General features: G+C 55.2%; 4 protein-coding genes across 4 annotated transcripts; 3 read left to right on the top strand and 1 right to left on the bottom strand.

Annotated features, from left to right (window-relative positions):
* The first annotated feature begins 212 nt into the window (after window positions 1-212).
* Window positions 213-2465, top strand: DICSQDRAFT_87134 (uncharacterized protein). The gene is made up of 4 exons (XM_007366213.1): window positions 213-637; window positions 687-855; window positions 914-1277; window positions 1327-2465. The coding sequence occupies exons 1-4, from the start codon at window positions 367-369 to the stop codon at window positions 2254-2256; spliced, it is 1734 nt and encodes a 577-aa protein (XP_007366275.1). The 5' UTR covers window positions 213-366; the 3' UTR covers window positions 2257-2465.
* A 221-nt stretch (window positions 2466-2686) lies between these two features.
* On the top strand, window positions 2687-10189 carry DICSQDRAFT_170603 (uncharacterized protein; the record flags this gene model as incomplete). The annotated part of the gene is made up of 24 exons (XM_007366212.1): window positions 2687-2843; window positions 2897-3125; window positions 3182-4314; window positions 4372-5006; window positions 5064-5483; window positions 5546-5646; window positions 5699-5968; window positions 6022-6169; window positions 6239-6400; window positions 6457-6561; window positions 6611-6795; window positions 6851-7610; window positions 7662-7772; window positions 7830-7979; window positions 8037-8130; window positions 8181-8321; window positions 8380-8411; window positions 8469-8562; window positions 8619-8783; window positions 8836-8923; window positions 8974-9424; window positions 9484-9872; window positions 9922-10072; window positions 10127-10189. 24 exons carry the CDS (start codon window positions 2687-2689, stop codon window positions 10187-10189), a joined length of 6234 nt encoding a protein of 2077 aa, XP_007366274.1.
* Window positions 10190-10417: 228 nt separating this feature from the next.
* On the bottom strand, window positions 10418-11733 carry DICSQDRAFT_147501 (CRAL/TRIO domain-containing protein; the record flags this gene model as incomplete). The annotated part of the gene is made up of 5 exons (XM_007366211.1): window positions 10418-10693; window positions 10760-11018; window positions 11116-11213; window positions 11279-11450; window positions 11519-11733. 5 exons carry the CDS (start codon window positions 11731-11733, stop codon window positions 10418-10420), a joined length of 1020 nt encoding a protein of 339 aa, XP_007366273.1.
* Window positions 11734-11957: 224 nt separating this feature from the next.
* Window positions 11958-13304, top strand: DICSQDRAFT_155465 (histidine-phosphotransfer domain HPT domain-containing protein). Its single transcript, XM_007366210.1, has 3 exons — window positions 11958-12290; window positions 12360-12505; window positions 12571-13304. The coding sequence occupies exons 1-3, from the start codon at window positions 12003-12005 to the stop codon at window positions 12839-12841; spliced, it is 705 nt and encodes a 234-aa protein (XP_007366272.1). The 5' UTR covers window positions 11958-12002; the 3' UTR covers window positions 12842-13304.
* Window positions 13305-14030: the final 726 nt, after the last annotated feature.

The raw sequence follows: 14030 nt of genomic DNA, 5'->3' as shown, positions 1-14030 counted from the left end.
AATCAGCGGTGTGAGATCGGCCGCATCGGCATTCCCCGCGGCCACATCCCTTAGGCGCTCGAGGTTTCCCGCGTTGAGCGCCTGAGGCGATTCTGCTCTGATCAGCCCACCAGCGCTTGTCGTTCCGTCTTGCAAGTTGCCGTCGACCTCGACCTGCCCTCCTCGCCGCCCTTATCTCTCGAGCTACCCGACGCGACCCCCTCCATCTCTCCAGGCGGGGTTACTTGTGCCCTCAGCGACCGCGTTCTTGTCGCTCGCAGAGCAACTTCAGACGACTTTTACGACGATACCCAATCCTCACGACTTCAATTACCCCACAACCTCCGCTACTTGCCCCTTCTGCCTCCAACGCCTTTCTCGTTCGTCATGTCCACTCAGTCGCTACTCACTCTCGCTTCTCTCTTGCCCTCCTCTTCCTTCCTGCTCGCTTATACCCTGCCCCTCTTCTTCCTCTCCCTGCTTTTGACTTTTGCCGGCGCGTTTCTCACCTTGGATCGCACACGGGCGTTCGCACCCCGTTATGACGCACTTCAGCCGCCCGAGGCGACAAGGATTCAGCATGCTGAGGTTTTGCTCAAGAAGGTCTTCAGACTAGAGGGTGGCTTAGGTGGCATTGCCTTAGGCTTCGTCTTCGGAGGTATGTTTCACCCGCCTACCCAATCAGCCCACAGACTAACAACGTGCAGTCCATTTGACCACCTTTCTCGCCCTTCTCATCCCTAATGTCTCAGCTTCATCGAAAGCACTCAGCTCCGGCGCTTTCCTCGCTGTATGGTTGCTCGCAGCGATCGCTAGTGCCCTCCTATCTGCGAGGTGGCGAATTGTGACCCTTGCATTTGCCGGCATTGCGGGATAGTGCGTCTCTCCCGTTCAACATATGGCATGCCTTCATATTGACCGCTCTGTATTGTAGCTCTACCTTCGCTCTCGCCTTTTCCGTCATCCTCCACCCCTCGCTCCTCACCCGCCTTATCCTCGTCGCGATATTCACGCCTATAGGTCTCATCATGTGTCTGCTACCCATAGCTCGCACTCAGCACACTTTCGTCCGACTTGCTATGGCTTCCGTTGGCGCATTTGGCACCGTCCAGTCCATCGCGCTTCTTGCCCACATCTCGTCTTGGATCGAGGTCTGGGATCGGCTCTGGCTCAAAGACGGAAGCAATTGGGGGACAGTGCAGGAGAAGGGGATCAGTGCGGCATTTTGTCTCTTCGTCCTGATCGGCGTCACCACGGACTGGTTATTGAAGAGGAAGCTAGGGGAGAACCCAGACGAGGTGCGTATTTCGTGACAGACGCAATGCGCTTCTAACATCGCGTCCATAGAAATGGGATAGCTATCTTGCGGACTACACTGCAACCCTCCCTAGCGGTCACGATCGCGCTGGACAATTCCGCCCCCTACAGTCATTCTGGGCTCGTCACTTCGGCCATAAAAGCGGCCTGGACCCCATTGACAAGGACATCGTCTTTCCTACTGATGCCGACCTCAAGAAGCCTATTCCTGACTCTCCGCTCAAATTATACAAGAAGCAGTCGCTTTCGGCCCCTCACACTCTCCGCGACGACAAGCCGCGTCCGTTCACGCCTCCGCAGGAGTACTTGCGGAAGGAGCGTAGGCCAGGTGTAAAGGGTCGCCAGCGGACCAGGGAAGTTGTCAAGTTCGATCCGCTTGATCCGTATAGCGCGTCCGACTCTGAGGACGAGGATCTCAAGAAGGCAGTCCCGCCCTTCGTTAGGTCACCGACAAGGTCAGATTCCATGGCGACGCTCACGGAGGAGCAGCCAACGAAAGGCTCCAAGGGAGTTGCGAAGAGGGCCAAGGAAGATCCACTGTCGGAAGACGAACAAGACGTCACGGCTGTCCGGACAGACCGCCATGGTAGAGATAAATGGACACCAGACTTCATCCGCAGGCACAGTCTCAAGCACCAATCATCGTCTATCGCGCTTTCGCAAGCGGGCACGGCTTCATCGCAGACGCTCACCGCGCCGGTGTTCTCCCCCGTGCCTGCGACGCCTTCGCTCATCAAGGCGATCGAGCGGGTGAACGCTGCCCAGCAGGAAGCGTTCGTGCAGAACCCGAGGGAGACTGACGGTCTCCCGCTGTCGACCCCTTCAGTGACCAGTCAGAGCGAGCAGGGCCCGCACCGAGGGCACGATTGGAATACATTCTGGAGTGATGTGAAGAACAAGGCGGGGCATGGCTTCCAGCACCGGAGGGATGGTGCTGGCGCGGGTGAGGCGAAGCGGTAGCTTTAACGACCTTTACGAAATGTTACGAGATGCTTACGACCTCAGTAATGACTAGTGTTCTCTGTGTTGTTTGGAGCTTACTTATTTGATACTGATATTTTGTGACTTTTTCTGTCGCCGTAGTAGGAAGCAGTGGTTGGCTGTCGATTCTTGTAATGGCATGGACCTCGTGTTGATGTGCGTTACTCATAGCATCGAGGACTTGTTTTTCTTGTGCGTAAGCGAGTGCTCGTTCGTACCTCGAAGTTTGGAGAAGTGGCACAGACGGGGAGGTGGCTCAAAAAGGCGGAATGGGCGAGGGAGTGTGACTGGGTCGTGACCTGTACGCGACAGAGGCGCGTCGGGATGGGCGTTTATGAGCGACTGGTCGCGTTGTGGAATTCAAGTGTGTCCCCAACCTGCTGCAGCTCTCCTCGTCGCCCCGACATCGATGAACGGTCATCCATATCACCCCAATCAGCACTATCAGCCGAGGCGATACGAGATCCCTGACACTCCCCAGCACAATCTTGCCACCGACGCCGTCCAGGAGTCTCACCAACTCCTCGCCCAGTATCCGTATGGCTCCGCGACTCCTGCTAACCATGGTCAGTGAGACCCTCTTTTTCGCTGCATATATGCTCACAAAATTGCTCTTTAGTCGCAAGGCACTTAGGGAACCTCTCTATATCTGCTGCTCCGCCGTCCTACATCCAGCCTTACGCCTCGGTTCCCTCCAATGCCTCCTACCACCAGTCCCGATTCCCCCAGTACCCGGAGTATTCCCAGGAGTTTGCTCACCTCATGAATCCCCAGCAATCGTCATATGCTGCATCGTATGTGGAGAAAACGAGGGAGGAAGTCGTGTACCATTTAGCTGGACAGGGACCGTCAGTGTCCATCCTTATTACAATGCATCATTCGCCGAAACTGAAACATGCAGCAGAATGTACGCGAACTACCAAGCGCCTCCACAATGGCCTCCAATCCAGTCCCGCCACTCTACATACCAGACAACTCCTTTCGCGCAGTCCGTGATCCAGCATACATCCCCGTCAGCGTCCTACCCCACCCCTCCGCCCCCTGGAATATCCGCCTCCTCTTCCTCGCTTGCAGGCGCCCTTGGTCCTGCACCACCTAAGCCCATCCGTCAAGTCTACCAGCCAAAAGACTCACCTGCGTTTTTCAGTAACTTCCTTAACCAGACGCCCGTTCAGCCACCACCGCGTGTGGCTACCGCGTCTCATCCCCAACCCGTACGGTATCACCAACAGCCATCCACTGCGCTGTATGAGCCACCGCCTCCCAGTCAGCAGTCGCGTTCAGCGCCCATACCGCTCGCAGACATTCCTCTTGTAGATCTTGGCAGCCCAGACCCGCTCGAGATCGCTCCGCCGGAGCCTGACCACTTGAAGGCGACTCCGAAGAAGCGCAAGGTCGAGCAGTATCTCGAATCTCCGAAGGTGAAGCGAGTGCAGGTCAATGACTCAGTCAGGCCTTCTATGTCTCCACTACAGTCCCGCCCACAGCAACAGCAATCGCACCAGGCTCAGCAACAGCGGCACCAGCCGCAGCAGTCCCAGGCACGCTCACGACACCAGTACCCTTCCCAGTCTCAGCAGCGGCAACAACCTCAGTACAGGCAAACACCACCCCGACCGCAGATTGATCGCAAGCAGTCGTCTTTCGAGATAGCCGTCCCAAGTCCCTCAAAACACAAGAAGCCTCACACTCCGCCGGCGCATGGCTCGAATAATCACAAACCTGCTTCTTTCCATTCGTCTTCTAGTTCCGGCTCAGGCTTTCCATCTGGATCTGGATCTCAGCCATATGTCGCCGTTCCTCCTCATCCGAAGGCTTATCACACCCCGAAGTCTCAGAAGAAAGAGCGCTTAGAGGTCGTGATCACTACGACGAGCTTGAGCACGAAGGGGAAGGGGAGGGTCAAGTCTGCTGACGATGACGACGATCTGGGAGGCTTTGGGAGCGAGGATGACTCCACATCTTTGTCCTTCAGCAGGAGTAGTGCAGGCGTCAAGTCGTCCGCTAAGAGAGCTACTGGTGACAGAGACGAGAGGGGTACGCACTTTCGCGCATATACTCTACCACGCTGACGGTTCCGACGCTCTCACGCAGCTCCCATAGAGAAGCTTGCTACCCTCTTGGAGGACATTTTCGAAGCTGAAGATGGACTACCGCCTGATATCGAGATCGAAGATCTTCCACTGGAATGGTTCTCGCCCCTTTCAGTTCCTGGTGCTCCACCACTGCTACATCCCAATCTCGTCCGGAAGCTCGTCACGCACATCACCAAGGCCGCGCGTCCTAGCAAGCGTCATCGACTCAATTCGCGCGACGCGAATGGTCACGCTCAAGGGACGCCGAAGTTTAGAGGTCGGGTGGCGGACATCGACACGGCCACGCTTTCGCGTATTCTCAAGATGCTGGAGCGAAGCATCAGCGCTGGCGAGGACCTAGATCCTTTCCCCTCGGTAGCAGGCAGCGGCGCAAGCTCGACGAAGACAGCTAAGACCAAGAAGGCTGCCAACGGCAAGAAGGCACAGGGAGAAACCAGGCGTTCGAAGTCGCAGTCTCCTGGAGAGGCTGGTGATGGGGATGCTATGGAGGTGGATGGTCCCTCATCGGAACAACAAGTCGTGACAGAGCAGGACGTGGAGAACTTGACAAGGACGCTGGAACTGGCAAGGGACAGTGTGTTGGCGGCAGACTGCTGTATTGCGTTGCTTGGAAGCGATCGGTTGCCGAAGCAGGTACGCACATTGTGCTGATCCCCGCGTCGTTTCATTGACTCATCTCACCTGCTGTAGTTGTACTCTGAGGAGCTCATCACCGCCTCGCTCACTACCGTTAAGAATCACCTCGTGAAGATCCTCTACCCGTTTGTGGAGGCATCGCCGGCGGATGTGCAGCTGCCCGGTCTTCTTCGCGAGCTCATCCAGCTGTCTGCGTCTCCGAGTAGTATGCTTCGTCAATTGCTCACCGAGATTTTCCAAGCTGTCTCGTCTATCCTGCCTAGGATCAACGACCTCATATGTGCAGACACCATGGCGATGAGCGAGAGCATCATCATACAGGGCGTTTACATAGCTATCGGGCCATTCTTCGTCGTCGAGGCGGAGGGTGAGGGCAGAAGCAAGAAGGGTTCCTCTGCGAATGGCGTGATTTCTGCCTTGGGACAAACGGCAATGAGGGCGTTGAGGCTGGATGCTCTCGCATTGATCCGCAGTGTGAGTTCTTCCGCAAAGGTTAGGTATTGAGGTGCGAGCATGATTGACCTCGTCACGAATAGATCTTCGCCAATCACGAGGACCAGAGGCCGTGGATAATCGAGGAGATCTTGTCATCTCTTATCAAGCTTTCCGACACGAAGCAGCGGGCTGGTCAATTTCGGTACGTTTCAGTAGGCAGATGTCGCAGCTTATTCCTGTCTCACAATCTCTAGACTACGGGATGGTCGTTCGATCCGGACTGTGTCCGCTCTGCTCATGCAGCTCGTACAAACATCCGCACATGACGTGCGCGTGGAGGCCCAGGCAATCCGCAAGGCGCGAGAGCAGGCGCTCGCCCTGCGACGCCAGGAGAGCTTCAACGAGAAGCCGCAGAAGGAGCCTTGGCTGGATGAGCACGATAAGGAAGAGATTCGACTGTATGCATCAGGACTGGATTCCGCGACCAAAGCTGCGAAGACGATCATCATCTTCTTGACTCAAAGGTACTTTGTCTTGTGCGCGTTCTCGAAGTTATGTCTACTTATCAACATTGCAGGTCCGGTAAGACGAAGACCACGAAGAATTCGAATGAGGCTGAATACCGCGCAATATTCGACAATCTCATCTCGGATCTTCTCGCTGTCTTGTTCTGGCCTGAATGGCCTGCTGCTAGTCTCATATTGGGTCTGATATGCAAGTTTATGGTTCGTGGTTCCCCGCGTTCATACTCTATTCTATGCTGTTGTTTGTGCTTGAACTGACTCGTCCCCAAGGTGTCTTCGTTGGACGACATCAAGTCGACTTCGCAGAACGACAACAACGCAGTGAAGACGCTTGCCCTTGACCATCTAGGAGTCATCGCTGCACACCTTCGGACGAGCATGCTCAAGTTCAAGCGAGACTCGGGCGAGTTGGGGCTCACACCTCTGGACGAGGTAAATACGTCCTGGGAAGGTTGAGATGTCAGTGTGGATTTGCTAATCGCTGTCAGGTTATGAGCTCGCTCGATGGCGAAAAGCTTCGGCAACTAGTCGCTGCACATAGCGATCTTCAGAATAATCTGTGCAGACGCTCTTCCGAAGACCAAGCATTCTATGTGAGCCAATCCCTCCTCGTTCTCTATGTGATACCTGAACTGTACATAGAGCGCGCGTGAACTGACCGCCGTCATGTGGGGGCACGAACTTGCACTCACCCTACAACACTGCGAGAGGCTTCTTTCGGAAGACGCCGATATAGACCGCAAGGCGGTAAAATCCCTTGCGAGGCAGGAGAAGGGCGCCATGCGGGAGATCTGGGATGAGCCATCTGGAGATATATTCGAACTTGGGTAAGTTGTTCACAAGCCGCTGATCCACGTTGCTCAACGCTGGCATATGTTTCAGTACTTCACAGGAGGAGCTCGCCAGGATCGACCGTCTCTCCGAGGAGATCGGCATTTGTCAGAGCTTGAGGAACTCGTTCAACCCGATACTGGCGGTGGTACTGCAAGCGTTGGATGCTCCTCCGGTCTTCATGAGGACAAAAGCTCTGAAAGCGCTTGGTCAGATCGTCACCAGCGATCCGAGTATCCTCTCTGCGCCCAACGTTAGAAGAGGCATCGAGGATCATCTCCTGGACAGCTCCCCTGCCGTCCGCGATGCCGCTGTAGAGCTCATCGGAAAGTATATTGTCGACTCGCCTAGGTTTGCTGCGGATTACTACCAGAAGATCGCCGATCGTATAGCTGACACCGGTTTGGGCGTACGCAAACGAGTCATCAAATTGCTCAAAGCATACTATAGTGTCACAGAAGATAGGAGCGCCCGCATCGATATTTGCACCCGCATCGTGCTTCGCATGCTTGATGAGGACGACACAGTCAAGGACCTTGCCGTGAAGAATATGGAGGAGCTTTGGTTCACGAATGCCGTTCTAGCTGTCAAGTCCACTCAAGATGGCAAAATGGAGTTATTGACTAAAGTAGCAATCATCATGGGTGTCGCAGCTCAGTTCAAGGATAAGCAATCTCCTCTCGAGGATCTCCTGCATCGCATCATGGCGGACAAGCCGGAGCATGATAGGTCTGCATTGCATCAGCGATACGTGGAGGTCTGTGAGACTTTGATCGACGGGCTGGTCGATGCGTCGGACCTGCCAGGCTTCGTGAGTACTTCATAACTGAAAATCATAGCGGGTGGTCTGACACGATAGCAGACCATATTGAACTGTGTGCAAACCATCTATCTCTTCACCTCTGCTTACCCGGCAGTGCTTTCCGGGTCGAACGCAGCAACCCTTCTTCCTTACTTGAAGAATGCGGGCACAGTAAGTCCGCTTTCGTCGATATGGTGACTGATTTGTTGACTAAATTCATGATTGTAGCCCGAGGAGCAGGCTACATCAGACTACTTACTTCGCATCTTCCGAGCGTCTATCCCCCACATGCCCAAGACCGCGGCTAAGTTTGGACAGGAACTACAGCTCGCTCTCCAACCGATGATTCTGAAGCCGTCCGCTGCTGCCGGTGTGCTGGTATGTTAACTAACATCATCTTAGCTTGAGGCAATGCTGACCTGTAGTGATATGCAGGGCTTGCAAGAGACTGTCGCGTGCATTTGCGCCACTGTCCATTATCTTACGCATGACTTTAGTCGCTTAGTGGCGCTGTTGCGATCGTGCAATGGTGCGTTATCTTTATATTAGTTCAGCTGGTCATTGAGGTCGTCCTTCTAGCTCGTCTGCAGCAGAGCATTCAGAAACCCGCTGCTCAGACCTTGGCTCCACCTGAGCAACGCACTCTGACCGTATTGCTCTTCATCACATCCCTCTTGTGCGAACATTGTAACTTCGACCGTCTTCGCTCCGAGGAAGAGAGTGAGCGATATCGATATCCTCCTATAGAATCTCGCTGACGCGATACCTTGTCTAACAGAGTACAAGGAAGATATCGATAAGATTGCGAAGGTATGGGTGTTGTGCTCAGTTGTCGCGAACGGGCGTTTAATATCCGTTATGAACCAGGGCTCTGTGACAGAGCACGTCTATATGTGTCTTCTCAAACTGTACGACAAGTACCAGGATCAGGGCTTGAGAGGCCGTATTCTGCAGTGTCTAGGTGAGTACACTTCGCTCCTCTGCCTACATGGGACCGTCTAACTCTGGTCATCTCAGGTTTCTTGTTCCGTGCGCAACCTGCCTTAATGACCGCAGAGCCCTCTGCGAAGATTATGGACGCGATATTCTCATCGTCGTCCGAGGAAGCGCGTGGCCGTCTATTGAAGATATTGCAGGATTTCTTGGTCACGGAAGCGGCAAAGCATGCTGCCAACGAGAAAGGTATGGTGCAGTCGGTCGTCGTCCTGACCCGCAATCCTGAAAGTGCGAGCAGCTTCAGCAAGCGCCAAAGGCAAGGTGGTCACAGGCAAGGTGAACATGGAGGAGCTGATCGGAAACACTGATGGCTTTGCGGACTCCGGGTGAGTAGGATCCTCTCAGCATCGGCGTTGTTGCTCACCGACCCGTGCAGAGTCAGCTCTGTTATCGTTCAGCGATATTTGGAACCAATTCTCGACGCCGCTCTGTCGCAGACCGCACAGATACAATCTGCTGCCGTCGATATCCTCACTTTCACAATCAAACAGGGTTTGGTTCACCCTTTGCAATCGTTCCCCGTCATCGTAGCCCTCGAGACAAGTCCAAACCACCATCTCAGCGCGAGGGCCAGCGCATTGCACGCGATCCTCCATGCGAAACACACTTCTCTCTTGAATGCTCGTTATGTTAACAGTGCGCGCGCCTCCTTCGACTACCAGAAACGACTCGCTGCAGGAGCCGTCAAGGGGTATCGCTTGAATCCAACGCCTTCCGCTTTGTTACATAGATGGTATACGCTCGCCCGTGAGAAGCGCGCCACGCGACAGGACTTCCTCCGAGCCTTGGTCAAGGTATTCGACGTAGAGCTTGGGAAATCTTCACAGGTTTGCTCCGCCTTCGCATGTTTGTTTCTTATCGGCTAGCTTACCACTTAGAATACTAGGATGATATCGACTTCACGCGGTACATGTCCGAGAACTTCGCCTCCTTTGAATACAAGACGCAGGAAGAAGTCCTCACGGTGACCAAATCCCTGACATCGGTTCTGTCTACGACAGGGATGCAATTAGTCGAGATTCTTTCGCCATCGCATTTGATCACTCAATTACACGGCCCCGACCATCTTCCGCAAACGCCTGTCGCCCCCGTCGCGCCGGAGATGGCGATGGATGTAGATACGGGGACGCTGCAGATAGCCCAGTCTAAACCTCCGCATGCTGTTCTTCCTCCGGCTCGCTGTCACGACATGGGAATACTGCGCAGCTCGGTCATTGTGGCGATGGTCATGCTCTTGAAGGCCCATCTCAAGACGCTCTACGGCCTGTCTGAGGAGTCAGTCGAGATCCACTGCTGGTTACTACGCTGCTGACAGCACTTGCAGGAAATGCGCCAAATTCGTGGTCGGGAAGAAGAGCGCTGTGGGAGACAGGCCCGCGACCCGTAAACATGAGCGACCGTTGTCGTGGGAGCCCCTTCCATTCGCTACCGCTCCAGTGGTCACCAGTGAGGATGCCCGGGATCAATGTGCTAGAGTAAGTCGAGCAACGGGGGATTGTCCGCCGTTTTGGCTGATATTTTGCCCATAGTTCTTAGAGATATGGAGTGAAGACGGCGTCGCCGCAGAACCCGAGGACGATATGGCTCCGTAAATACTATACGAGGGGGTATAGAGGTGATAATTTATCTGTACGTGTGCGTGTTCTATCATACTGTACGTGCTTACTGTATGTTGTGACGGACCTTGCTGTGACTCCAATCATCAAAATGTAGCTTTCTAGTACATAGTATATCGTAACATGGACTAATGCAACCATGCAACCAAGAATTCCAAGAGGAACGCTGGAACCACCTGCGAGTCAAGCGTGTGTCATTGAATGCTAGGAGGGTGGTACATCGCCATTTGCTGTCGGCGGCTCGGAGGGGGGGCTGGGGCGCACAACCTTGCCGTCTTCGAACACAACAGGACCTTTGGGCATCTCGCCTATAAGCTCCTTGGTAGCGTCATCGAGTGAAGGCTGATCCTCAAATTTCCAGTCCAACTCTCCACCATATGTCTTCGGGAGGTCTTTGGGATCAATCAAAGTACATAGAGCGGGCCCGGCGTCCTTGCCGAGGATATGGACCTTGCGACGAGTGCCCTCGTCGAACCACGGCTGTCGGCAATGATCAATGAGTGTATGCCTGACGCCCGGGGCACGTTATTGACGCGCTGCACGCACCTTAACCCATCCCCAGACGGTGGGGAAGAAGGAGGGAGTGTTCACGACGACGATCGTGCTCAGCGTCTCCGGGTAGTTGGCCGTGGCGAGCGTCGACGCCTCTTGAAGGTGTGACCGGAGGGACCAGAGGAGGGGCAGGGAGACGTCGGTGAAGTCGATGATGGTCGTGACGGACGTGACTGGAGTGGGCTCGATGCGGCGAGGCAAGTGGCTGCACAGGGGGAGCACAAAGCCCGTCATGGTCTCGTAAAGCGCGATGCTGCCGACGGCGCGGAGAGCGTGTTAGTACTAGTCTCGATGAGGGTGTGGTAAGAGGTGGAGCGATGGAAGGCGGATCATGAGATGAAGCTGCTCACATGCGCTGGTAGCGACGCTCGGGGGGCACCGCGTTGAGTTCCTTCTGTAGGGAAGAGGTGAGGGAGCCAATGCGGTAGACGTAGAGAGGCAGGCCATTCTGTAGGGCGGGTATCAGCTGGTGCTATACCGTTTATACGAATGCGATGACGACGGAGGCTGTACCTTGTCTCGACGACCTGTCCAACGAGGGTAGTACCGACGGGCGGTCTCGAACTCATCTACGGGAAAGGTTGCGTAGAGGGTTTCGACGTTGTTCTTCGCACGCCAGGCCTCGGAGTCGGCAAACTGTTTCATCGCCTTCTGTGGATCGAAGCGACGTGCACGCAGAAACCGCCTGGAGGGACATGAGGGAAGATATATGAGCGGATCGCTATGGAGCGAGATAGCAGACTGGGAGCTGACAGTAAGGTTGGGTCATCGTGACTGGGGCGTGGCCTGTGCGGGTCGCTGGGAGGAGTGTAGAGCTGTGCCTTGGCGAGGACGGTTTTGAAAGTGGCGAAGGCGGCCTGTTGGTCGTCTGTGAGATGGGTGAGATGACCGGAGGTGACGTCTGGGGTGATGGTCTCGCCCTTGGCGGGCTGGTCTGCCGACGAGGAGAAGGAGAAGAAGGAGGACATGGTCGAAGGCGGCCTGGCTGGAACCGCTCGAGTTATAGAGTTACCGTTGAGAGTGTGCGGAGACGGAGACGGAGGCTGATCCGGGTCGGCGAGGCGGACCGGATGGGGCGAGATGCCGGAGGCAGGCTTCGAGGTCGATATAAGTACTTAAGAATAAGATATTAAGCAGAGGGAAGGCCTCTCTGGTGGAGTCCTCCTCCGATTGATTTGATAATTCTGAATCCGTCCCTCCTCCCATCTCCCTCCTCATCCACAGCCTTCAGCTTCTCATGCCCACCATGTCCCATACAAAGACTGCCGTCAAAGAGAGCATCAAGTCTACCGAACGCGATCTCTCCGCCGCAAGGCTCCGCTCACCGTCCCCGCCCACCGCCTCCGACGCCCGAGCTCAGTCGTTTTCACCTACCTCACCTAAGCCCGCCGCCGCTCGTCTCACCTCCCCACCTCCGGAGTCCCCCTCTCGCGTCGCTGTGCGCGAACGCACCCCCGCACCCGCCTCTGTTCCATTCGCAATCGACCCGTCTGTGGAGCCAGAGTCCGATCCCGAAGATGACGAGGTGAGTGTGCCATCCGTCCGCTCTTCTGCTACCTCGATGCTCACCGTACTTGCGTCTACTGTCGACTAGGCCGGAGCGGAGCCCGTCATTGATCTCGAGACTTTCAACCAAATTCTTGATCTGGACGAAGACGATACCCATGACTTCTCGCTCGGTATGGCCGAGGCATACTTCACTCAAGCGAGTACCACATTCAAAGACATGGACGCTGCCTTGTACGTCAGACCTTCTATTGACGCTCCTCCCCCCAACCTATCCATGTACTGACTCGTGTCTCTAGCGAGGGCAAAGACCTCCCCAAACTCTCTTCTCTGGGCCACTTCCTGAAAGGGTCATCCGCCGCACTTGGCGTCTCCGCCGTCCAAGCCACATGCGAGGACATCCAACATTACGGTGCCCTCCGGGACGAGACAAATGGCACGGACCTCACCGAGGAAGCCGCGCTCGCGAAGATCGGCCCCCTCCTCAAGCGCGTCAAGCGCGAGTACGCGATCGCGGAGCGATGGCTCCAGAATTGGTACAAGGAACACGTCGCCCCCGCCGAGGTCTGAGAGACCGTCGGTTTGTCCGTCAGGTTGCCCTCGATCGGTGCTCGCGACGTTAGAGGGAATGCGGGTGGTGTCTTGGAGGGAGGTGGTGTGATATCCTTTTGCGTCCTGCGCCTGCAGGGGGATCGGGCGTAATCCAGGTCGACCCCACCCTCGGTCGACACGGCCTGCATGATAAGTGCATGCCGGGGACTCGGGATGAGATCCATGACAGGAGCATGCTGGGTCCGCACAGCAGGGTGGACAATGTGGGTATGGTAGTGGCGAGGTGGGCAGGGGGACAGGGACGAACAGGAGAACCGAAGAAGAGCTTGAGGTGTAGCCGTGTATGTTATATTGATTCGAGCGTCGTGATTAGCATATGTACAGCTGCATCCTATCCCCCCCAGTCCGTCTATCCTCCTCTGATGAGGTGTTAGCTGCATTTCTGAATGTCGATTATCCAGCATTCGCTCCGTTGTTCCCCCCACAAGCGATTGGTTGGTTGGTCTACCCGGAACCTGTGCTCACCTCTCTCATGCACGGGTCGGAGCAAGGTACGATTGCAAACAAGCTCTGGAGCCCTGGCATCAGTGACATCATCGTCGGCAAGAGACCGATGATTATGTACTAATATCGCGATATCAATCAAGTCATAGTCGAGCCACGCAACTTGGGGGGGTTTGATACTGGGCGGCGTTTCATAAAAGGGAAAACGATGAGTCGAAGCTCAGCTACATAGAGCATGGGACTTGGAGACGTATTGAATCCAGCCATCCTACAGTTTCGTGAGTGTTGAATGTCGTCAACGTCCACTTATGTTCTGATCCCGGTATGTTGCGGCATCGCATCCCGATCGAGAACTCCGCGGGCACAGAGGAGCCGGCGCCGCGCCGACCCCGCGACGCGCCATGTGCGGCTACATAAGACAGATCAGTACTGTTGACATGAAACTATATTCAACGAGCTTTGAGTTGAGCCCAGATGGCTCTACTCGACACTACGAAGAAGCTCACGCTACCGAATGTCTATCAGGAGCTTGCTTAACAGGCTCTGAATGTTACCGTGACATTACCGACACACGACGCTGGCAGTCGACGTTCGTGCGTGCCGAAACGGGACGGCAGCTTGAGACAGCTAAGCTTGAGGAGTCCATTGCAGCGAGCATGTATGTTAAACCGATGATTGGATTGGCGGAGAGATTCAAATTCGA

The sequence above is a fragment of the Dichomitus squalens genome, assembly GCF_000275845.1.
Source record: "Dichomitus squalens LYAD-421 SS1 unplaced genomic scaffold DICSQscaffold_16, whole genome shotgun sequence".
NCBI classification, from domain to species: Eukaryota; Fungi; Basidiomycota; class Agaricomycetes; order Polyporales; family Polyporaceae; genus Dichomitus; species Dichomitus squalens.
This window is presented reverse-complemented; position numbering and strand designations above follow the sequence as displayed.